Here is a 25,136-nt window from a genome sequence, read left to right as displayed (position 1 = left end):
AGTAACACTTTCATCTCCAGTATTGATCCTTGCTAAGACTTTTTACTTTTTTTGCTTGGTTTGTACATTAGGAGCCTCCCTAAGGAAATCAGAGAGAGCAGCCTGGATTTGTGTGAGGGATGTGTGGTAGAAGCAGAGAACAATCCCCGTCTTGGGATTGTAGAGGTCAGCTTGAGGTCAGCTTCAACTGATGCCCTGGAAACTCGAATGCAACCTCTCCTGCTGGACTGAGGAACATTTGCTTTTCTGTCTGATCAAACACTTTTACAAAAAGCTGAGATATATAAAAGCAATCATATAAAACCTGTTGTTGTAAGCAGGCTCTGGTACAAGGCAGAGTCCAAGCTGGGACTGCTGTTCTCAGTTCCTTGAGTGAATGTGATGTTCCTATGTAGTTTTCTTGTTCCTTCTGTGCCACCAAGGGTGGCTGTAGCAACGCTGGCTGTTTTCCCACCTGGATGTTCCTTGTTCTTGTTCACCTCCAAAGGTGTCCTGATGAGCTCTGTAGCTGTTGAGCTGTTGAAAGAGGGAGGATGTTATGACTGGTTCAGATCACAAGAACTACAAGACCAGTGGTTGGATGCTCATGTAACTCTGCTGAGGAGTTGATTTAGGATTGTGCTGGGATGAGGAAGGGGAACTTCTCTTGCTCTTTGTTGCAGGAGTTTCCATTTCTTTATGGCCTATGTGGTATTCGTTCTTTTCTTCATCTTTGGAGAATCCAAAGTGTGTATGTGGGAGTGCTGAAACACAGACAACCTCATGTGGAAGAGCTGCTGATCTTGCAGCATAAGCACTCTGTAAATAGCAATCTCAGTTTTCACAATGTTATGCAATAGTGATGTTCATTTTCCAAACATCTCTAGCTAGCCTGGCCTTTTGCCATTCCCTTTCAAGATCTGTTAGTAACAGATTCTACTTGTAACACCTAAAAGAGGACTCGGAGGAAATCACAGTCCTCCTACTTTTGGCTGTCAGGGCCTCTGTGCTCTAAAAATTCTGTCTGGAAGGTGGTTTGATCAACACTGAGGGGAAGTTAAAGGCATCCAAGGGAAGTTGCCTGTCTGCACTTGCACAGGGCAGCAGTGCTGTGGCACATGGAATGTGCCTCCCTGGTGACTGCAGAGCTTTCCCTCTACACCCCTTCACAGCAAGACACTTGTGTTTGAGAGATCTGGTTATGCCAGCATGCACTTTCATTCCTCTTCTTTTCCTTGGAATTGTTCCTTCTGTTAATTACACTCCAGTGCCTCCACTGGAGTTTCTCCCAGGTAATATCCAGTTGTACTCAGGAACTGTGTTAATGTGAGTGTTATTTTTGGTCAAACACAGGAGAGGTTGAAGCTTTTTCTAGCCCTGGCTTGATTGTACCTGTTATCAGAGATCAGCACTCAGCACAGACCTGCCAACAGTGGTGCTCTGTGTGACTACAAGCACCAGGGTGCACTTATATTAATTATGTTGCTATAGCAATGTGGCACTTTGTTAAAATTGCTGACTGGGACTCCTGGTGAGTGATGGGGGCAGTGCAGGGAAGCAAAGTTGGGAAATGAGCTTTTCTGCCTGCTAGCAAGTGATGACATCCTGTTGGATGAAAAGGAAGGATGTGATAATTTGCTGATGTTATTCAAGTGTTCAGAAAGATGATGTGTGATGAGAGCTTTGGGAAGTCTGCAAGAAAAGTAGAATTTAACTTACTGTCCCTACCCTCTTTAAATAGGAAGGGTAGAAAATTCTGTGCAAATTGTTCAGCCAATGTGCTCTCTGAAATTAGGTTCTTTAACCTGTGCTTGTGTTTTGATGTTAGCCATGATGAAAAGATACAGCTCAGTTTACCAAGAAAAAAAGGATGCTGTTCTTGGTCGTGTTAGCTAAATGTGATTTAAGAGCTTTGGTAATGCTTCTTCAGAGAAGGACACTTGGTTGGAGCCCATTAGCTCCACACTCTTTTAAGGTGAGTGCTGAGGTTATGTCATTTGCTCCTCTTAAGATAATATAACACAAGATCCCCTTTTTCTGTGGGAGTTTGTTCAGATGTCAACAGAAAATCAAGGGATTACCTTTTATTACAAAGTTAGTGCTTTTAGTTCAGTGAAGGACCAGCCACCAGGGATTCTCAGTTCTTGAAAATACCTTGCTTGGTCATAGTGAGAATCTCAGTTTTAACCTGTCCCATCTCTGCTGTCATTTTGGGAGGCAAAACCCCAGACGTGGCCTGAAAATGTCTAAAACTCCTAAATATCAAGTTGGAGTAGCCTGAATTACATGGTATGTTCAGGGTTTCTATGGCAGGGTAAGTTGATATTAAAAAGTCAAACAGGAAAAATTTGGGCTGAGTTGTAAAGCTCATTGAGCATCTTCAAGACAAAAATGCCAGCTGAGCAGAGCCTGCTGCAGTTTCCCAGGGGATGAAGCACTACAGTGAGTGACCTGATTTATTTGCATTTACTTGCACCATGAGGAGAACTGTGGTACTGATGCTTGGGCTGGGGGGAAGCAAGGGAGACAGAGCATGGCCTGAAATCCTCCTCCAGGCTAAACAAAGCAGGTATTGATGCAGCCATCCATCACCATGTCCAAGTGCTTGGAAAAGCCTTTGCAGGAGAGCAGCCACATCCCAGAGCTGTGCTGTGAGCAGGGCCACAGGCACTGGGGAGCAGGAGGCAGCACCAGTGTCCTGCTGTTCCTTGGGGCCTGGGGCACAAAGCAGTGCAGGGTATCCAGAGTGAGGGGTGCCAGAAACCTGGTGAGTGCCCAGGCAGGGGGTGCCCAGGCTGCCTTTGGCAGGGCTCTGACGTCCTCTGTGCCTTTTGAGAGCTGCCTGAGCTCCTGTTTGGCTTGCAGAGGAAGGGCAGTGATGGGGATGGGAGGAAATGGGCTGTGTGAAGGGGAGCAGTGCTGGGGCCATACCTTGTGCTGGGAAAACTGCTGCCTTCAGCTGAGCTGGAGTTCTCAGCTGTTCCAAACTGCTGGGCTTCCTTGCCTTTGTCAGCACAAGCCTTTGGACAGGTCCCTGAACACCAAGGTAGCATTGGGCTGCAAAAATCTTGGGCTGTGTGGCAGTAAGAGAGTTTGTGTCTGTGCTGGTCAGGTGCCCTTAGCCAAGGAGCTCCTTATGTGTGAGTGCTGTGGCTGGCACAGCCTGTGTGCCCGCAGCATCCCCTGTGTGTGCCCCCAGAGTCACACAGAGACAGAGCTCAGCACTGCCACTTTCACTGTCAGTACAATTTCTGATCAGAGTCCCAATTTACTTGAGTAAGAGTAGGGGAAGAAAAAGAGAAAAAGAGGGGTTAAAATGGGGGAAGCAGACAAACTGTGTTCTTTGGTTTTAAGGCTTGGGTTGTTTTGTTTATTTTTAATCAACCCTGTGAACAAGTGTGCCTATCTGATGAGTAGTGAAGTGGGCTGTTTGGAATAAATCTACTGACCTTGCTAGAAACTGTGTGAGTTTATGCCAACCATTTATTACGCTCTCACAGGGAGAAGAGCTTCACTAAAACAAAGTTTGGGGATTCACTCCACTTTGGTTTTAGCTTTTACTATCAAAGACTTTGCTAGTATGTTGGAGTTTTGGGATCCTGGGAGGTGAACAGAGGGGATGTGGTGGCACAAGGTCTCTGGCAGCAGGGCACCAGGCAGGGTGGGGAGGAGGAGGGTAAGGACAGTGCATGCAGGTTTGCAGGTTATAGCTCACCTGTCTTAAACCTGCAGCTGTGCCAAACGATTCCAAGTCTGATGCTGGGTTTCCATATCTTTCCTGTTAGTGCTGATTCCCAAAATGTCCTGTACATTCTGTGCCTCTTGGTGCTTTCCCCTTTGTCATATGAAATAGCACCCAGAGCCTGGGGGGAGGGAGAGAAGGGGACACAGGAGAAGCAGAAATGTTTGCAGCTGGTTTGGTGGTATCTCCATTGGGTAAGTAGTGGATGCATAAAAGGGTAAGTTTGGTCTCTTCCCCTTTCAGACTTGAGCGTGTGTCTACTAAACGTGCAGCCTTATTGCCTATGAATTGTGCAGATTTGATCTTTTATATGCAGTAGCTTTTTTTCCCTCAGTGGAGCAGTTGCCATGCAGTCTCCAATTTACATGAATGCTAAACAGAATGACACAAAAATGGTGTTGCTGTAACGAAACCTATTAATAGCTTTGCGGAGAGGCACTGACGCATCTGAATTAAAGCTGGGGAGAATCATCATCTTTGCAGACTAAGTTTTCCCAAGATGAGCAGTGACTTTAAGTGCTCAGAGATGCTTTCAAAGGGCGGTGATTTTCCAGGTAGTTTCTTGAGAGCAGGCTTGCTTGAGACATCCCAGCTTGGGCTGACACAAGCTGAGGCAAATGTCTCAAGTCCCTGTCGGAAATTTGGGCTGAATGGCTGTGCTTGGAGCACTGCCGAGCAGTATCACAGGATACCTTCTGTTTTCCTTGATAAATATTTGGTTTATTTAACAACTGTTACTTCCAAACACAAAACATTTTCAGTACATTGCTGAAACAGAGCTCTGGCAGTGAGAGGTGGTTATGGATGGAAGTGCAGAGAGGCTGGTGCTGCCAGTGTTTCTGGTGGCAGTGCTGCACCACAGGGATTTCCATGTGTTTGAGTGTTGACCTGCCTTCCCAGGCATCTCCCTTCCTGCACCTCTGCCAAACTGGGGTGCATTTTATCAATGTAGCGCCTAGCAGCACTGCCCTGGCTCAGCAGGGTGTGGTAAGTGGTACCTTCAGACCCTGCTGCTCTGAGTGCCCCAGGCAGGAGCTGGTGTTGCCTGACTTCCCATGCTGAGCCCAGCTCTGAGCTGCAGATGGCAACAAGGACAGCTAAGGACCTTCATTTTGGGCCATCAAATTGCACCAGCTTAAAAATGTCTGTCACAGATGTAAAAAAAGTTACGCCCACTCCTTTCAAGTCCAAGTGTGATACCCCCAAGTTAAGAGTATTAAGATCTGTTTGTTGTTGATACTGTGCTGGGTAGAGGCTTGCAGATGCTCCATGATAAACATGTAGTTGCCAAGAATGTTGGTTTAGTTCAACATGTAACCAGAGTGTGCAGAGCAAGCTCATAGTCTCCTGCTGGTCACCTTGGTAGAGCTTTGGAGTCTGTACTTCCTTTTTTGCAAATGTACAATCCCCATATTATCCCATAATCCCCTGAATGGACTATGTACATATTTGTAATATATGCTTACCAGAACTGTCTCTGTCATACGAAGTTTGCCTAAACCCTGTGTTTTGAAACAGTTATTTCAGAAGGAGAAGCAGAGCCCGTTATTGGTGAAGCACAGGAGATTTTTGCCTTTTTGTTTTCATTAAGGTGTCAAGTTTATAATGATTCCCTACACAGGTGGATAAAAACCAGCAAGATCAGAGGGAAAATTGGCACTGATTGGGACTCAGATTTCAGAGCTGCACTGCAGGATGCTGGTTTCATGTGAGCCAAGGCCATTTACCTTTCTGAGACAAACCTTTCCCAAAGAGTGTTCTTTGAGCTATTGAAAAACATCATACTGGATATTTCCTGTGAACTCCATCAGGCTTTTTGGTTATTACTGGTAGTCAACTAAACCATCTCAGTGTAGGAGTGGGGAATTTGTGGCAAAGGCTTGCACAGGCTGTAATGAACAGACTCAACAAGAGAGATGGAAACAGATGTGCTCTCAATCCTCTTGTGCTTTACAGTAGGATTTCCCTCTTTTTCTCTAGGGTTGCCTTGTCATTTCCTTCTTTTTTTTTTTTTTTTTTTTTTTAAGCCACCTCACTGGTATTAGTTTTATTTTGAGACTGGTCAAAGATGAGCTATATAGTTCACTTCAGACAGTTCAATGTAATCGGTCTCACCTGTCAAGTGTTCTCAGTCAGGCAAGGTAGGGATGTATCTTCTGAGAGTAGAGCACAGAAAATATGGTCTGTACTCAGGTTTTCATTATTTCTTACAGGACACAGGTATATCAGTCAGGCTGCAGCTAAAATTGACGTGGATTTTGATTATGATGGACCTCTGATGAAGACAGAAGTTCCTGGACCACGATCCAGAGTAAGTTTCCAAAGTATAGTAACTTGGGGTTTTTTTATCTTTAGCTGTGTCTAACTTGCTAGAAAACAGATTTCATTTCAAAACTTAAATCTGATATGAATAAACATGATTCTTTAAGTCTATGCTCACTTTAATCAGGAGGCTGAGAATGAAAAGCTCATGAATGAAATGCCTGTCTCTGAGAGGCAGATTTGAATCTCAACTGCCAAGTTCCCGAATGGAATAATTCAAGGCAAAAGAGCATCATTTTAATCTGATAAGGCTTGGTCACTTGTGCTCCAGCTGAAATAGAAACTTTTTATGATGTGAAATAGTGCTTTGGTTTTGAAATGGAACAAGAGTTTCAATTTACTGGACATTGTTTTACTCTGGCAGAGTCAGCATTTGTGCATGTGGTGGGTTTTTGGTTTTTCTGAGGTTTTTTGTTGTTTTCAATAAAAAGGAGCTGTCTTTCTAGAACCAATGTACCTGTATCCCTTCTGTGTGACTCTGGCTTCTCTTATTTTCTGATTTCTCTCTTGTTTTCTCAGTTCAGTTGGTCAATATAGAAGAGGCAGCTTTCCCTTTTTGGAGATTTACAGTTAAACTGTGTTTGCAGCCCGTTTAGCTCTGCATGCCACAGGTCATAGTTTTGACTGTAATATTTGCAAGATGCACCATGAAAGTTCCTGTGGCAGGTAGAGTTGCCTGGTAAGCACACAGGACTACAAAGTTTGCATATGATTTATGGGATCAAAAAAAACAAACATACATTCTCCATCAGTATTTGCTAATTACACACCTGAGACTCTGACATTTGTTTTTCTGCAGGAATTAATGAAGAAGCTGAATGGCATTCAGGTAATTTGTCAAGTTTTCTGTGTTTTGGGGGTTTTTAATACTTTGATTTCAGAAGTTGTTTTAAAATCCTGGTTTGTATGTTTGTGCCACAGAGAAAGGTGAAACACTGACTCTGGGATTCCACACTGAGTACATTATGTGTGGTTTATGTGTGCATTTGAATAAAATTTTTTGTAATATATTTTGAATACTGCAGGATCATTTTGCTAGCATCAGGGTTTTTTTCTTTCAAGGTATGTGTTTAAACTTGTGTGTTTAAGGAAGAACCTTGGAGTTGTTACAGAGTGGCCAGTAAAAACAAAGTATGTTAGGGCTTGAGTTTAAAAGTATGTCAGCCTAAGTACATACTGCCTTCCTAAGATGAGCAATTTCTCCAAATCTGTGCTTCATTTCTGTAGAAAAAGTAAAGACTTGCCCTTTTAACAGTCACTATAAAAATAGCTTTACAGTTAATTCCCATGCAGTGAATATAATGTCTTTTCATCCTAGCATTAGATATTTTTATCAGATTTTGCTGTATAACCATTAGTTGCACCTTCCTACATACTGCCACTTTTTAAGACGCTGTTTTTCTTCCTTGAAGAATGCAGAAGCTGTGCACTTCTTTTGCAATTATGAAGAGAGCCGAGGGAACTACCTCGTAGATGTAGATGGCAATCGTATGTTGGATCTCTACTCCCAGATTTCTTCCATCCCAATAGGTAGGAGATGGTTGTACCAAAATGTCTTTGCTTTGTCCTCAACCTGTCATTTTCTTATGTCAGGCACTACCAGGGAAGTTGGTTGATGAACTTAAAAAAGCAGAGGTGACATAATGAACGCCTTGTGATCAAGGACAGCTCACTGCTGTGTATTGTTTAGTGGGGGCTTTGGATAGCTGAAGAAACTACAAATTCAATATCTAAAGCTCACTTAAAGTGTGTTGGTGCCTGGAAGAAGCTGTAGTATTAATCTCAGTTTGAATTTGCAAGTTCCACAATTCAGGTTGTCTTTGTTGGCTTAGATTTGTGACTTTGTGATTCTGTAACAGTTACTGTTTTAAATATTAACAAGCATAGCATAGACAATTTAACATGAAATTATAGGCTTTAGTTAACATTTCTATCTCAAAATAAGTGGGGAAAAAAAAGGAGTGAGCCATGTGGAGTGCAGCAGGATGAAACAAGCTCCAGCAATGAGCTGTGGCACTGACTGAAGCGAAGGTGGCAGCTCATTGTCTGAGGGAGCAGACACGGGGCCTGGCAAGTGCTTGGGAAAGTCAGCTGATTGCTTCGTGAAGCCTTTCAAGTAGAAGCAAGGCAGAAATGTGAGCCCCAACTGCAAGGCATACAGGTTTCAGTAGGGGTTCAGTCCAGTTTCAGTTCAGTTTGTTTGCTCCGTGGTTCCTCTCAGCTGATTAAAAATACACTTCTGCAGAAGCAAAAAGAGCAGCAGTGCTGGGGTAGTTTAAAAGATAGATCTTGTGCTATGTATAGAAACTGTGATGACTCAAAATCATCCCTACAGGCCTCCTTGCCTGGGAAACAGAATTTGATGATGTTCAGGTTGTTACCAAATTTTTGGCATCTAAGACCTTGTGACTGCAATGGGTGTTCACATATCCCAGTCTTCTTTGCAGACAATGTTTTTGCTGTCCTGTAGCACTCAAATCAGTGTGATCAGTCCAGAACCCTGCAATGTTTGTAGCTTATTTCCCCAACATGAGGTCTCACTACTTTGTATCTTTCAGGCTGCACTGAGATAACTTGGCTACTGCTCACATGGAAATAGGGGTGAGATAGAGGAGCACAATGTTTGTATGCCAATGAGCTTGGATTTTAGGTTTCTAGAAAAGGAGATGCGTTTAGTGTTCATGGCTTCCCATTCTTCACACGAGAAATTCTGATTTGGAGAAACAAGTCTCGGTCATGTAGTCAAATGCACACTCCAAAGTATGAAAGTCAGTGCATACTCCAAAAGAATGAAATTCACATTGTACAGACAGGGCACTGAGGCCTTCTGACCTTCTGGTGCTTGATGGTGCAAGCATAGCTCTTTTAATATAGCTTTGTGCATAAAATATTAAAGTATTATGGAGGAAACATTGTCGAAATGGGCAGGAGCTCTGCAGTTTACTTCCTCTGGTTGACTGAAACTGGTGACATACAGACAAGGCTCCAGTGCTGTGACTGACCCTCCTGAGCCATGTAGTTCCTCCTTCACATGTGGCAATGCCTTCTGAGGACAAGCTCGATTTTCATCCCAGGGAACATGTTCCTCAGTCCCAAAGGAACTACAGTGCAGTGCTTCATACAGCTTCTCAGATAATGGCTCTGGGATGTACAGCAACAAAGAGTAAATGGAAATTTAATACTTACAGGCTGACCTAAGTCTAACACACAACATTAATTTATATGTTTCAGTTGTACTGAATGACAAGACTATCTGAAGCTGCCCAGGTTACTAATAATGTCCCTCTTGGTGACAGAGGTAGGGCCTGGACTGGGAGAGCAAAACAAGATCACAAGGTGCTTGTTAGTCATCTGTGCTTATCTCTCTGCAAGTAAATCCAATAAAACCTTTCATGAATCTGTCAGGGCTCCCCAAGATTTAATAATGATCTGTTACAGTAGAATATATTTATCAGCAGAGGATGAGAGGTAATAAGTGTCTGTGTAGAGAGATAAGAAACAAAGTATAAAAAACCTCTAGGCAAAGATGCTCTGGGCTGTTTCTTGCTGAAAAACAAAAATTGAAATAGCTTTTTACCACACTTTTGTGGGCAGTTGTAGCACAGCATAGTCCTTTCATCCTGCATCTATTCTGTCTAACAGAGTTAGAAACCCCATGGAGCTAAATGCAAGGGGGATGCTATTGACGTGTTTGCCAGCAAACATCCTGGAATAACAAATGAAACAATGTGTTTTTCAGTGCTGGGAAGGTCTGTTTTGTTTGGGGAGATGCAGAGAGGTGTAGTTTGATATTATTGACAGCAGCCTGCTGCTCAGTTCAAATGATTCTTTGGGCTTTCTCCATCTCATTATTTTAGCAGGTTCTAGTTGTTTTTCCTTTTGCAGACAGGCACATTCATGAGCCTGGAAGACATACATGTTCCTGTCACACTGATCCAGACGTGCAGCAAGAGTGATGGATCAGGTGCCCCTCCCTTGGAGCCAGCTCAGTCACCTCTGGCAGTGGATTTGTAACACTGCAAATCCTTGTGCTGGTCATGGCACTGAAACGAGTCAGTGCCTGTTTGCCATCCCAGCCTGGAGCTGTTTGACTTGTCTACCACAGTTACATAAGGGCTATTCAAGCATTTAGTTCTTCCTGGTGTTAGTTCCTGACTGAACCCACGGGCCAGCTCAGCTTCTGTCACACACAGCCTGACTCTTTCACAGCAGTTGGGCTTTGAGGATCCTCTCTTCCTTCACTGGGGCCTGTCTGAGGAGGTACAAGGATGAGGGAGTGTTAGGAGGAAGACCAGGCCACTTGGCCTGAAGTGAAGAGATTGGGAGAGAGATTCTATGGGGGAGGAATATTCTGTGGGGGTACAAAAGGGTAAATCGGGGCTAATAGAAGTTTGTGTTACATAAGAGAAGATACAAAGATATTCACATACGGTAACACCAGCAACAGGATTACAAGTTCTTACAATCAATACCAGAGTTGATCCTTGAGCTTCCTAAACAATGGTCGCTGTTTATAACAAAGTTCTGTGTGCTTTGGAGATTTCTAAAACACTTGATTTGCTCTCAGAGGGGGTCTCAGTGGCAGCCACAGGTGCAGTTCTCAAGGACACAGCTCTCTAGCTGAACAACAACCATTCCCATGACAGCAGATGCCATGCAGATTTAGCTGTTCTGTGTCCCAAATAGCCACTATTATTATCTTCATAATAACTTTAACAGATTTATCAGCATGACATGCCGCTAAAACAATATGGATATTCTCTCGTTTTCAGCTAAAATATTCAAAACTGAGCTTATAATTGATTTGTTAACACAGTAGCCTAATGCTTCATTGCTCAAAAAGGATAATCAGGGCTGTTGTCATTCCACTGGAATGGGGATTCAGAAGCACAATAAGCTTTTGTAACAAAATTAGCGTGGTCTGACTTCTTGAGCAATAGGGAAAATGAGGTTTCCAACTGTTTCTACAAGGAAATTTAAAAGATGATGTTAATCTCTGGTGTTGGCATTTCATACATTAGAGATCAGGCTTAAAATGAAATTTCTGGCCTCCTTTGAAGATTTTTTTTTTTTTTTTACAGCAGATAAATCAGTTTTGCCTGTAAGCAAGCAAGTTGTCTTGTAGAATGTCAATGGGTGTAAATTAAGCACCTTCATTGTGTTAAAACTAAGCTTAGTTTCTTAGTAAAAAGGACAAATTGTTGCATCTTTTTCCAAACAAAAGTTTGTCAAAGTAAGGAAATGGGAAGGAAAAAAAAAAAAAGCTGGTCATGAGAGGAAGTGAAAAGTGCAGAACCTCCTTCTTTAGCAGGAGACAGCAATTTATCAAACAGGTTTTTTATGGTGATGCACAGCTGAGATATGTAGATCTGTGACTGAGAAGAGAAGATTCCCAGCCAGGTGTCTCGGAATATGTAATGGGCTGTGGTAGGGCAGGGATTCAGGTGCTCATTAGCCCATGGGTTTTGAGTGCATGGCTGGCTGTGCAGTCAGCCTCTTCCTTCTGGTAGGACTGAGATGATCATGCAAGAATCTGCATGTGAGGGGTGAAATCTGTATCCCGAGCCTGCAGTGCCTGTGAGTGTGTTTATGTGGGAAAGGCTGGGTAACAGTGAGGCTGAGGCATGCACGCCTCGAAGTCGGGTCCAGCAGTGCCTGGCACAGGGTGTGCTCAGAGAGCACTGCAGAGCAGAGTGGTGGCAAGTGCCATCCAGCTGCCCCAGGTGTCAAGGAGTGCTGTCAAGCCATGGGCACAATGCTGCTGGAGACTTCTCTGTGCTGGGTGTGCCACGTGAGCTTGGTGCACCCACAGTGACGGCTCCGAACAGCAGCGCTGTGCTGGAGAGGCTGCCCTGCACCCAGACAGGCTGTGAGGGACAAAGAGCCCAGAGGTTTGTCCTGCTTCAAAAGAAGTCTTATTATTAGTTAAAAGTATACAAGTTACACAGAAACAGTCAAGCATTAAGTTATGGTTATTCTCTAGATTATGCTTTGCATTACTTTATTGAAACCAGATAGAAAGGACTGTTTTCTTTCTTTGTTCCTTTTAATTAGGTTACAGCCATCCCTCTCTGATAAAGCTTTTGCAGCAGCCACAGAACCTGGTAAGTGAATTAGAACATTAAGCACATGAAGGAGTTCTCTCCCTCCTTGTTGTGGGCTTTCTCTTTTTTTCTTACACTGATAGTGAATGCTAATGATTCAATTTCATATATGATAGGATCTGATTGCTTTACTTCTCAGTAGATGAAAAGAGCTTTGTAGTGTTTAAGAAGACACCAAAGCCTCTGGGATGTTTTACAAAAAGCAAGCATTTGGGTGATGCAAGCACTTGATATGTTTGCGGCCACATTTAAATCATAGTTCAAACATAGTGTCTCCAATTAACCATTTTAGTAATGTTCTCTGAGTGGAGATTTTTGAGCCTGAAAGCAAGCACAAGATCTTGAGAGAGAATACAGTATCTTGGACATGGTGCCCTACATCTGGAATGCTGTGGGAAGTTTAGGGTTTTTTCAAAGTTGGGGATGGTGACTGATTCCCATCTCCTGAGTGCATTCCAGCAGAGCAATGAAATGCAGACATTTGAGCTCCCTGAGCTGATTTCCTTTATGGAATATTCATGTCTTCAGGATGAGAAATACTGCCCTTCCCAGAACTAAAATACTTCAAAAAAAAAAAAAAAAAACCCACTAAAAAAATCCAAAAAACCAACAACATACCAGGACTAGAAATGCTGGAGTTATTAAAAGCACATCTGGATATTTTGGAAGGTCTAATATTTACGAATACTTATATTAACTCATAAAGATGATTTCTGAGAGTAATATTTTCATTATAATGCAGCAGCAGGCAAAGTCAGATTTAAAAAACAAAGAAAACAAAAAAGAACAAACAAACAAAAATCCCAAAACCAATAAAAACTCAAAAAGCCCTGTTGCTGTTGGCAGTTGCTGATTTGCCCACTGGGCAAGGGCAGATAACACTCCTGGCAGCTTGCAGTGAAGGAGCTCCTCCAAAGTCCCACACAAGTGGCACAACTTTGGTTAGTGTTAGCAAAGGGATTGGTGTTTCCCTGGAGGGACTTTTTATTTGGTTTGTCTGTAATTCTCCACAGCCCTAAACACAGAATGTGCATCTGTTTATTTGAGTCCACAGCAGCTTGATGTCAATGTTCTGTTTTTCTCAGTTCTGGGTGTCTCATTAACTACAAAAGAAAAATACACTTTTCTGCTTAATGGCAAATGTTGTCAGTTGACTGTGACAACCCATAATCAAATTCACAATAAATGTATGTCTTCTCTCTTTAACTTGATATGAAAATTTACTTCTGAAATGAGATAAAAAGTCAAGTAAGATTTCTCATAGCTATGAAACAAAAAATTGGTGTTAACCTGTCAGTAACATCCTTGCTTAGGTTTTCTTTGAAGCTCAAGTCTGTTGAAATAGTGGTTTGGAAGGAAGACACTTGAACAATTTACAAAGCTCTAGCTCATCCAGTGTTCTATCTTGTGTGATACTTGGTGTTCCCTAAGAATCCTGATGAAATGTCCTTACAGGTACAGTGTGACCACTTACACCTCTTGCTGTGCCTCACACTTCTTGGAATGAATGAGGACATGTGTTGAGGAGAAAGACTGAAGGATGCTGATAAATGTGCAAGCTTGAGCTGCACTGAAAATATGAGTGTTTTGGGGAGGCTGTCTGTCCCCTCTGGAGACCCATTGAGACTTAAATTATTGAAGCTCAGCCTTTAATTTCAGCCATTATTTTTCAACAAGAAAAACAACAAACAAAAGAAAAGGGCAAATGTGCTTGGTAGTTGGCAAATTTATTGACCTTGTCCTTCTCTGAGAAAATTTAATTTAAAATAAAGAGTAGCACGGTATGAATCAAATAAGATTACCCACAAAGACTAAGAGCAGTAATGAATTAATTTTAATCCATGACACAATTTAAATTAATTGCATAAATGAGACAGTCATCTCCATTAGTGGACCAGGGATGCTGAGGGGCTTTTTCCAGAGCTGCTCCTTAGAAACCCCTCTGTGGGCAAGAGAAGCCCCTGTGTGGGCTGTTCACTGACACCAGAAGTACCTTTCCCAAAGGTGTGAATCCTGATGTGGCCAGTTCACAGTGCCAGTGAAGGGACCTCAGGTGGTCTCTTGGCCAACCTCCTGCTCCAAGAGGGGCAGCTGTGAGATGAGACCAGGGTGCTCAGGGCTGTATATGGGACCTAGGAAACCTCCAAGAAGAGCAGCCTGTTTCACTGCTTCACTGTTCTCTTGCAGAAAAACCTTTTCCCTTTACCCAAATCAGTACTTCTCATGCTTTGATTTACACCCATGGCTCCTCATCTTCCACTGAAGAGCCTGGCTCCACCTTCCCAGTGTTCCAAAATGGTCTGTCTTGAAGCTCAGTAAGGATAAGAATGCTGCTGCCCTAATTGAATTTAGCTACTCAAACTGAAAGCAAGTAATAAAGATTTTTAAGCATATTTCCTGTGTATAAGGAAAATGCAGATTGAGCAACTAAAATGGCAATATTGAAGAGAAAATGTCAGTATGAGGTAGCATGCACCTTTCCTAAGGTGTCCTGCAAGAATAAAGTAGTAAGGATTAGACAGAAAAACATATGCTAAAGCAGGAATATTAATCCCTATCTCAAAACTACTTGTGCCATGATACAGATTTCTGCCTGGTATTTATAACTAGAATAAAATGTAATTGCTTTGATGTCAACATATTTTCCTTGGGATAGTAAGACCTAACAATTCCTCTTCCTTTGTGTTTTTAGAGCACTTTTATCAACAGACCTGCCCTAGGTATTTTACCTCCAGAGAACTTTACAGAAAAACTGAAGGAGTCTTTGCTCTCAGTAAGTTTGAGATACCAGTGGACTGATCACTATTATTATCACAATTATTATCACTTTGCACTACACTTGTGCTCAATATTTCAGAGTAATTTTGTGTCTTTGTTGACAGGTGGCTCCTAAGGGTCTGTCACAGGTGATGACCATGTCCTGTGGATCCTGCTCTAATGAAAATGCCTTTAAAGCAATATTCATGTGGTACAGAGTAAGTAAAACATTAAGATGTTTTTGTAGGTTTAGATGTAGAAATGAGTATTTATTCATCATCAGAATTGTTATTGTAAAACAAAGTGGGGCTTGGAGGTTGTCTTGCTCACGATGTTCTTTATATTCAATCTAGTATAAAATCTTAATTAAAATGTTTTTGTCTAAGCTTTTACTTTATATTGACACAACTTCAGAAGTTATAAAGAAAAGGAAATAAAGAAAAATGCAGATTGCAGTCAGCATGTGAAAGCCATAGTCAGGGTCTTTCTTGACTCCAGTCTTGAATACCAGCATTACTGGTTTGTGGTTCAGCCATAAATGCATTGGTTACAACTACAGGAACACTCATGTTGGGTTGTTTGGGTTTTTTGCAGAACAAGGAGAGGGGCCATAATAATGTCACAAAAGAAGAACTGGAATCTTGCATGATTAATCAGGTAATGTTTGTTCATTATCACACCTACAGATGTACCACTGGTTTGGCTTGTAATGGAAGATTGGGAGGAAAAGTTTGGTTGGCTACATGTGAAGTGGAATCTTGGCTTTGTAAATTTAGGACATGGTGACATACAGACTGCTCCCAACAAATATCAGTGGGTCATCAGGAGTGCACGGGGGCCCAGCACAGGGCAGCCCCAGCCTCTCCTCGCTGAGCCCCCACAGCCCCAATACTACCCCCAGGCACAGCCACCCAATAAAAAGCTGCTCCTAATTTGTGTAAAAAGGGGTGGTTGTGCTGATGGCTCAGCCTTGTGTGAGCTCACCTGTGCAGTGATGTCAGGCCACAGCATGAAACACCAAGGACTCCTCAGTGCGGGGCTTTGGGAGCTGGGGCAGGCTTTAGGGTGTGACCAATGTACTTGTTAAAGGGGGGGCTGTAACAGTTCGTGGTGCCTGATGGAAAAGGAGCTCAGGGGGCAGTGAGGGGTGTGTGAGCCCCTCGCTGACCCCACTGTGTGCTCTGCTTGCAGCCCCCTGGCTGCCCCGACTACGCCATGCTCTCCTTCATGGGCGGCTTCCACGGCAGGACCCTGGGTAAGCTGTCCCTTGTCCCCCCCTCAGCCACTGCAGGGACCCTCAGCTCACTGTGCTTGTCCTCAGACACACAGTACCAGTGGAGACAATAGAGGTTCATTAACATTTGCCTTGGAAGCCCCACTAGCACTGAAACAGAATGTTTGAGTGACAGTCGGAATTGATTTTATATTTTTTGAAAAACTCTTTTCAGATGGGCTCTTATTTTCATTCTGAATCTGCAGTTTCCTGTCTATACTCGTGAAAATCTAACTCCTGGGGTAAAATCCCCACAAACATGCTGTCACTCACTTTTACTGGCTTATATCAGCTCAGTCCCTGTTCTAAGCATGTTACCTGAGAGTGCTGCAACTGTGAACTTTGTGAGCAGTTGTCTTTGGAGGGTTGAAACCCACCTTGTCTGAGCAACCTGTTCAGACTGACAGAGGTTCTCCTGCTTTTCTGGAACAGTGCATGTGGAAACTGATGCTTAAAATCTACAGCAATCCATTTAAGGACTAAATCCAATTACCCAGTATTTCAGAAGACAGTAAAAACACAGCATTTAATAGAATTCTATAGTCGGGCCATTTTTCACTCTTGGTAGCTTTTTTCTTGTATTGTTCCTAGATAGGTATTGTTTTAATTTTTCCCTCTCTGGATTTAGGTTGCTTAGCTACAACTCACTCTAAAGCAATTCACAAACTGGACATTCCCTCACTGGACTGGCCTATTGCTCCATTTCCAAGGCTAAAGTATCCCCTGGAAGACTTTGTGAAAGAGAATCAACAGGAAGAAGCCCGTTGTTTAGAGGAGGTAGAAAATTCACTGGCAGCTTTCTGTTGTTTTCGATTTGAAATAATGAATAGTGTTGGTAGGATTAGTGCTTTTCACTGAAAGAATGTTTTCAGGGATCGGAACAGCCTGTGATTGGACCTGCATTCACTGTTGTTTACAGTCAGACCTTTCTCCCTGCCAGCCTACTGGGAATACAGGGCTGTATGAGTGATACCAAAGTGAAATTTCACCTCAGAACTTCGTTGTATCACAATGAACTTGTCTCCCAGCTCTTGCCAAGGGGCCACGGACTGAGAGAGAGCACAGTGTGGATAACCCTCTCTGCAGAGAGAACCTCCAACATTAATTCAGCCTTTTCACCTTTCAGTGGCAGCCTCTGGCATAAAGCTCTGATCATGCAGGGATGGACCTGCGAGTCCACTTAGCCAAACCTGCCTCATTTCAGAGAACACAGAAAGCACAGCAGATGGCTTCCCAGGGGCTGCTCCAGGGTAGCTTTGGTGGGAGAAATGCAATGCTGGGAGCCATTATTTTAACAAAAAACAAACCAAAAAGCCAAACGTTTTCTTAGCAAGTCTGTGCTTGGCTTACTGGCCCCCTTTGGAAACCATTGCTTTGCACAGCCTGCAGGGGATGTGGCCCTGAGAGTTGTGAGGGGGATTTCAAGCACGAGCACAACACTAATTGCAGCAACTGGCACTATGAGGTTAATGAGAATTATCTATCAGCCCCTTACAACGACAGGATTTCTGCACTATTTCATCCGATTAATTTTAACATATCTGAAGTGAGTGACTGGAAAAAGTAAATTTTCCAGATTACCTTTTCTAATATGTTAGCAGAGTTTTGGTTTCTCACACAAAAATCTATCCCCTTCCATATCACTTAGGTGGAATGACAGCAGTGGCACAGTGAGCTGCAGTAGTGCTCACCACACTGCCAGCTGAACCTGGCTAGAGCTTTCACAGCACTGTAGATAAATGTGCAGCTAGTTACAGTGTGGTTAGGACATGATTTAAACCCATTCAGGAACAAGAAGGCAGTCTTAAATGCTGGAGGAACCACTTGTTAATCCTTTGTGTTTCTGGTACCTTTGGAGCCAGGAATGTCTATGCAAAGTTGAAGTTCTGCTGAGATTTAATCTTGCTGGGAGGAAATGTGCAAATGTTCTGGAAGAACGTACCATAAATGTTTGTTTTACAGGTGGAAGACCTGATTGTAAAGTACAGGAAAAAGAAGAAGATTGTGGCTGGAATCATTGTGGAACCGATACAGTCAGAGGGTGGGGACAATCATGCTTCAGATGACTTCTTCAGAAAGCTACGAGATATTGCCAGAAAGGTAATAAAACATTTCTCTGGGCACTCCATGGTAGCTAAACATGCACCCACAGATTCTGGGTGTCCCCAGAGGCTTTGCCCTGCCCCAGGCTCTTGGAGGGCTTCACAGGCCTCCTTAGCAGCAGTCAGGGTAGTTATGTACCACATAGAAGCAATGCCTGCTCTCTTCCATTTGATCCACACCTAATGGTTTCCTCAGTCCAATAAATTATCTTCTAATTTGAGAGTGAGAGAGAAATTACTCTGATTCATTAGCTATGAATTTTTTGGGTGTGTTCTTTAAATGATAATGCTAGTTGGTTGAGGAGGTTCAATTTCTGAAGAAGCGGATTGTGAAAAGTATAAATTTTTAATGACATGTTTTTAATTGCAAACAAAAAAAAAGCTGAAACACAACTTAAGTCTGGCCATAGTGCTGATGTTCCAATAAAACAATGAAAAGGACAGATGTCTTGGTACTTGGAATATAAAGTTACCTATTTAGAAGCTATGACCTTCAGTAATACCTACTCCATGCTTTTTTTCATCCTTGAAACATCTGTGTGCTGAAGAGGTGCTGCCAAAAGTACTTAACCACTGTTTTTAAACACAGTATTGTGATTTGCTTGCTCTCCCTGTCACAAAGTTTGTACAAAATAGTCCTTCACATAAAAACCCCACACTGCCAGCTCACATGAGTCTCTCTTTCAGGAGACATGTCTGAAAAGGCAGCTTTTCATGCCCCCTAAACTGAACAGCTCATGCTGCTGGTATTGCCTCTGTGCAATGTCCTACTCAGACTGGTGGCAGAGGCTTCATATTTAAAACAAAGCCCCTAGAAATGACACTCTGCTTCCCTCAGGGGCTTTGAAAATGCCACCTCTGCTCCTCCCAGATGTTTTCAGGTATTCTCTAGAAATGCTCAAGACTATATAAAAACATGTACTTTGTGAGTATAGGTAGAAAACAAGTTTCTAGTGCCTTCCTGAAAAAACAGCTGGATTTTTAACTGTGAAATCTAACACACTGTGAGTGGCACTGATGGAGGGATTGAGGAGGGAAGGTTGGGGCAGTGAAGGGAGAGGAGGAAGGGGTGTTGCCTGTGAGTAGCTTGTGTTTATGTGTTCACTAAGGGAGGTGTTTCTGTTTTGGGAAGGAGGGCTCACATTCCCTGCTCCTCACGTCTGTCTCTGCAGCATGGCTGTGCTTTCCTGGTGGACGAGGTGCAGACGGGAGGCGGCTGCACTGGGAAATTCTGGGCACACGAGCACTGGGGCCTGGATGACCCAGCTGATGTGGTAACATTCAGTAAGAAGATGATGACAGGAGGATTTTTCCACAAAGAGGAGTTCAGGCCAAATGCTGTAAGATTTTCAATGAAACTTGAACTCTGTGCTAGTTGGTGACCCCCTGAGGAATGACTGTGACATGCATAGAAGGGACAAGGTTTCCTTCAGCAGTGCAGGTCCAGCTGGATGGGGCTGCTGTTTTACAGAAACTTGCTGTGTGCTCACACAACAATTGTCATCACCTCTTCACTTTTATTCCAGTTGTTGTCAGTCACCAAGGTTATCAAGCTGGTGGCGGGGAGAGGAGAACTGAGTTTAACCTAATGGAACAAAGCTTCAGTACAAAATCCAGCCATCCAGCCACAAACTCACTCCTTGTCCTGTAGGGCAACTTGGGAACTTCAGAGCCTATATGTCAGCATTAGAGATTTTGTCAGCAAGATTTCTTCTTTGCACTAATGACATTTTAGATGTAATAAATGGGAAAAAAGTAGAATTAAGGGGAAGAACATAAATCTTGATGTAAAAGCCTGTATAGATGATGGTTAGTTCCTGTCATCTATAGCTGCGTTTCAATGAGACGTCAGAGCAGCAAGGCAGAGTGCAGTAAATGAGAAGCATGAAGTAGTCACCCCATGTTTCAGCTCAGCAGGGCAGTGGGATTTTGCTTTACAGGATAAAAAACAGGGGGGTTGGTGAGATTAGTGCATGCCTTTTCATACACCACGTTTGCATTGCCAGTGTGATGCCTTGCTTTTCTTAATTTACAGTGATTTGCCTGTTAACATGTTCCACAACTCTTTTTCCACCCTTTCCCAAGCCCTACCGGATTTTTAACACCTGGCTTGGAGATCCATCCAAGAACCTTATGCTTGCTGAAGTCATTAAGGTTATTAAAACAGAAGACCTTCTAAACAATGCAACCCATGCTGGGAAAGCACTGCTGACTGGGCTGCTGGATTTGCAGGTAAACATCTGGAAGGATTGTAGATAAGAAGGAGTAATTTCCTGATGAGGTAGGATCTTACCTCATCCATTTTAAACACTTGGACTGAGGAACTCCAGCTGGGGTCTAGACCATTATAGTAACTTCAACATGAGCCTGAATAACTGTGTCATTTGGAATTGAAGTAAACTTTCTTTTACTCACTTAAACACGCTGGGTTTATATAGCTTAATCCAATATAAAGGGTGGTTCCCAAAATACCTTAAGGTATAAACTGCAGCTAATTAAATTACTTTGTAGAAGGTTTTATTACCATAAGCAGCTGGTATTTCATTGTCCTAAAGTTCTTTTTCAAGGAAGGTGCTTTCATATTTTTTTCCTATTCTGCTGGGCTGTTGAAATAAGAAAATTGTATCTTTCCCTCCCTTGTTTAAGGGAAATTCCTGACAGCTTCTACTATGGAGCTCTACAGTCAGGCATTTAAGCATAGGCTTGTGGTGCTCACCTCGCAAAGGCATTTTGCACAGGACAATCCCAGACACAGTCTCTGCTCTCTCCACAGCTTTAAGACACAGCAGGCAGAAGAACAGAAAATACTATAATCTCATACTTTGGAGGGCCAGAATACAACTAGTTCTATCCAAAAGATTGCTCTTCCAAACGATGAGGATTGTAATTGAGAGTAGGTGATGCAGATGCTACTGGCAGGTGTCTCAGTGCAGGGTAAGAATGAGCTGGTTTCTAGCCCCAGTGCAGATGATTTATGCTCAGGTTTTCCTGGAGTCCACTGTAGATGTAAGTAAGGTGTGTTAGGCTCATTCCAAAGAATATTCTACTTGACCCAGCTGATGGGCCAGATTCATTCTCCCTCCCTGCTTTGTGTTGGGCTCTGCAGGCTGAGCAGGACATGAGGCTGTGTGAGGCTCCACTCCAGCGGAACAAGGAGGCATCAGGGTTTCCACCTGGCAGAGCCAGGCTTGCCACCAGATGCCCTCTGTTGCAGCACCTGCCATGTGCTTGTCTCTCCTCTCTCTGCAGGCTCGTTACCCCCATCTCATCAGCAGAGTGAGAGGAAGAGGAACCTTCTGTTCGTTTGACACTCCAAATGATGCAACTAGAAACAAGTTAATTACAATAGCCAGAAACAAAGGTAAGAAACTTTGTATGTGTGGATGAGCTTCACGTGACAAACAGTAGCACAGGTAATGCTTTACATTTTCCTTTTCATATGGTGCATGTGTATTTCAGTTTCAAAGGACAGCAGTGAAATGACAAAGTTGTGGTTAGACTTCTCTGGAAATACTGTTGTCAGAGATCTGAGAGCAGTCTGTTGCATGGTGTGTGCCTTTACCATTCTCTGCAGGTCTGAGGTTACTGGAAGAGATCTGTGTAGGGCACGAGTTTTTGTGACATCAGTTTCATAGTCCTCTGCAGTGACCTTAGATGCCCATGGACATGGTTTACTTCTAGAAACAGGAAAGTTAGAAGAAAGTTAATGTCACTCAGGAAAACACAGGGAGGAGAACTGTGAATTCTATAAATACGAAATTCCTATACCTAGGAATACCTAATGATGAAGTATGAGTGCCTAAAATGGGCACAGATCTACAGTGGCATCCCTCTTTTCCCACAGAACTATTACCAGCTGCAGACAGGCCCAGGTATCAGGAGGGGAACCTTGGTATCTACACCTAACATTCTCTTTGAATTTAAGTGTGTGGGCCCTGTGTTTGCTGCTGTCTGGTTTTGCTGTTACTCCTATCTCTTGAAAGAAGCAGCCAGAGTGCATCTAAACTGTGGTGAAACCAAAATTTTAGAGTGTAAAAGACACCATTTTTTTTCTTGGAAACTAAGCCAGCAGGGAGACGAGGCAAGTGGTTTGTTTCATGGGTAAACCAAGGCTCTGCTTTGAGGCAGGGTAAGCTCAGCTTAGTAATATGGGTTCTCGTTGCTCAGACATTTCCAAGAACTGATTTTGGGCTAAAAAGTACATTTAAAGCACTGCAGGGAGTGGCTTGCTGGCACTGAGACATTTTAACTTTTTGTCATTAGAAATGAATTAGTTTACAAACCAAATTGTAAAGAAACCTCCTGTGTCTTGTTGTGGCACCAAGATACTTGACCAGCAGAGTACTGCAGCTCTGAAATCTCAGATGCTGCTTGATCTCTGTGCTGGATGGATTCTTTCCACTGCTGTCAGGATTAGTCCCAATACTCCAAGTGTTTATAGAACAGCTCCAGGCACACCCACAGTGTCATTCTAAGCTGCTGTGAAGCTTGAGGCCATTCACACCACAATGTGCTGTATCATGGTGTGGCTAGCAGGATGTGGGGAGCTTCTGCTGGCCCACCACAGTGAGGTTATCCTCATTCAGAGACCTGAATTTTTCTGGATATTTGGCAAACATGGAAATGACTTGAGGACCTATTCTGTGCTCATTTCAGGTGTTGTTCTGGGAGGCTGTGGAGACAGATCCATTCGTTTTCGTCCAACACTGATCTTCAAGGATCACCACGCGCACCTCTTCCTGAACATTTTCAGTGACATCCTAGCAAACTTCAAGTAAAAAGCAGCTCCCTCGCACTGAACAGCTGATTATGAAATTAGTTTGCATTAATTCATGTCTTCTCTACTTACAAGATAAGTGTAAAGTCATAAACTGAGGTTTGTGTTCTGTCTGTAATCCTGCCCAAGGCAAGCTGCTCCATGCACACGTGCCCCAGGCAGAGCATTGGCACTGGTCACCAGCAGGTACATGCAGCTGTCCCTCACTGTGCATTCCCTAGAAAATGTGGCCTGGTGCACTCCCTAGAACCTCCCTCTTCTGGCCTGGGCCATGTTAACTGCAGAGTCCTCCCTACAGCCATGTCCCTGACTCTCCACTGTCTGAACAGGACCTGGTACAGTCTGTTTCCACAGGTGACCCTGGTAGATTTGTGTCCAGAAGCAACAACAAGCTGTGGCCAAACACGCAGAGCCACACGCCAGCCACACAGAGAGTGCCATTCTCTAATGGCAGCTGGAATAAAATCAGTGTTTCAAGGAAAGCTCTACTTTCCACCACTGCCAAGTACAGTATTTTAAAGAATAATTTCCAGCTTTATGCCCTCGAGTACAGGCATCTGCCACACCAACTGCATCAGGGCACTGTCAGCTCTGCCCAGCCTGCACTCACTGCTTCAGGGGCACTGGTGCCCTCAGCCACACCTGCAGTGCTGCAAGTGGCACTGAAGCCCTTGTCCTTTTGTCCTCATCATGGATGAGTTTTAAAACTCATCTTACTTCTCTTACAAGCAGACTTGTACAGAGAAAACTCTACCCTGAAGTATGTAATTTGACAAAGCTTAGAGAACCATGCAAAGCACATTCTTCCACTTCTGCCAGCAGTCTAGAATGATTCCAGATTTTACTATTTGCCCAGAACACACAATAGCCATTAATTTATCTATTACAACTTCTACACGAATACTTGAGGTATTTTGTAAAACTAAAGCAGAAGTGCTTTATCTTAGCCATTATCTGGTATCAGAGCCACTACAGTGAAGGCCTAGTCCTGACTGCACATTTATAATGCAAAGTAATTCTATTTTTGTTCTAATAGTATATTCTAAGTCATCAATACTTCAGAGATCTTCTAGAAAGCCACAGGATCAAAAAAATGTGTCAACAGTTCATTAATTTGTTTCTCTTCAGAGAATTGTTTTGGACGTCTCTTTACTGTTTGCTGAAGGCTGACTTGAACTAGATCTGGTGCCTTTCTTTTTCTTGGTGAGCATCTGGATTTTGTTTACTAAGTTTAACTTTTTGTTGTGCACCAAAAACAGGGACCACAATGGACTTTACAGTTGCCCTATCAGGACCTGACCACAATTTTTAAGTACATAATAAGAGACAGAGAAGTTAAAAGATTTACATGTTTAATACAGCTACTAAAATGTGAAAAGGTTCCTTACCTGCTTTGAGAAGCATTAATCATGGTTTTCCCATTTTGAAGTACTGGTATGGGAAACTCAAGCACAGTCACTTCTGCCAGCTTTAAACCCAGTGGGATTTCTGTAAACCTCTGCAGAAAGCAGAACTCTGGTACCAGCTGGGCAGAACCTGAGCAGGTTTTTGAACAGAGGTTGTAGAAATCTGGGGGAAGGACCGGTAAAAATTGGTGTTCAACAAAACCTCATTGTCATCGCTGTCCTCGTAAGCGTATTATCAGCAAAAGGAAAGTCAAACCAAGAACTGGATTTGACAGCATTTTGGGAATTAGTTTGTTCAACATATCAGTGCAGTAGTTTTAGTGAATGTCTCTAGCAAGTCTTGTACTTTTACAGAAGCAAAGGTCCAGTAATTTGAAGTCTTACCACGTCTTCACTTTTATTATAACTACTCTAGGTGTTTTTATAATTTTTACTGACACTCAGTAACTGTATAATTGTGTACAACATGTTGATGAAATCGTTAGAGAATACATAGAAAGCACTGCAGCTGAAGCATATAAAGTTAATATTGTTTACAGCATACTGTGGACAGTGCCAAATAAATGTTTAAACAAATACTTAAGTACACTTCATGGTGTAACTAGTAACTGTACACAGATTCATAACAAATGACATCAATCGTGTAATCAATATTCTTAAATAAAATATTTATA

At 42.9% G+C, this 25,136-nt stretch overlaps 1 protein-coding gene across 1 annotated transcript in view; it reads left to right on the top strand.

The window, feature by feature from the left end:
* The window catches only part of ABAT (4-aminobutyrate aminotransferase), a 48,419-nt gene extending 24,960 nt beyond the window's left edge, over positions 1-23,459 (top strand). Inside the window, exons 3-16 of the mRNA XM_082291802.1 lie at positions 5,935-6,032; positions 6,843-6,872; positions 7,456-7,573; positions 12,098-12,147; positions 14,840-14,920; positions 15,030-15,122; positions 15,499-15,561; positions 16,096-16,159; positions 16,806-16,954; positions 18,140-18,277; positions 19,452-19,619; positions 20,365-20,511; positions 21,529-21,640; positions 22,936-23,459. Of these exons, the coding sequence (XP_082147928.1) occupies positions 5,935-6,032; positions 6,843-6,872; positions 7,456-7,573; positions 12,098-12,147; positions 14,840-14,920; positions 15,030-15,122; positions 15,499-15,561; positions 16,096-16,159; positions 16,806-16,954; positions 18,140-18,277; positions 19,452-19,619; positions 20,365-20,511; positions 21,529-21,640; positions 22,936-23,057 (1,433 nt within the window). The 3' untranslated portion in view covers positions 23,058-23,459. The remainder of the gene's footprint in view (positions 1-5,934; positions 6,033-6,842; positions 6,873-7,455; positions 7,574-12,097; positions 12,148-14,839; positions 14,921-15,029; positions 15,123-15,498; positions 15,562-16,095; positions 16,160-16,805; positions 16,955-18,139; positions 18,278-19,451; positions 19,620-20,364; positions 20,512-21,528; positions 21,641-22,935) is intronic.
* The last annotated feature ends 1,677 nt before the right edge of the window (positions 23,460-25,136 follow it).

Source organism: Coloeus monedula (genome assembly GCF_965178545.1).
Source record: "Coloeus monedula genome assembly, chromosome: 16".
Classification (NCBI taxonomy): domain Eukaryota; kingdom Metazoa; phylum Chordata; class Aves; order Passeriformes; family Corvidae; genus Coloeus; species Coloeus monedula.
The sequence above is the reverse complement of the archived record's forward strand: the minus strand, read 5'-3'. Positions and strand labels throughout refer to the sequence as shown.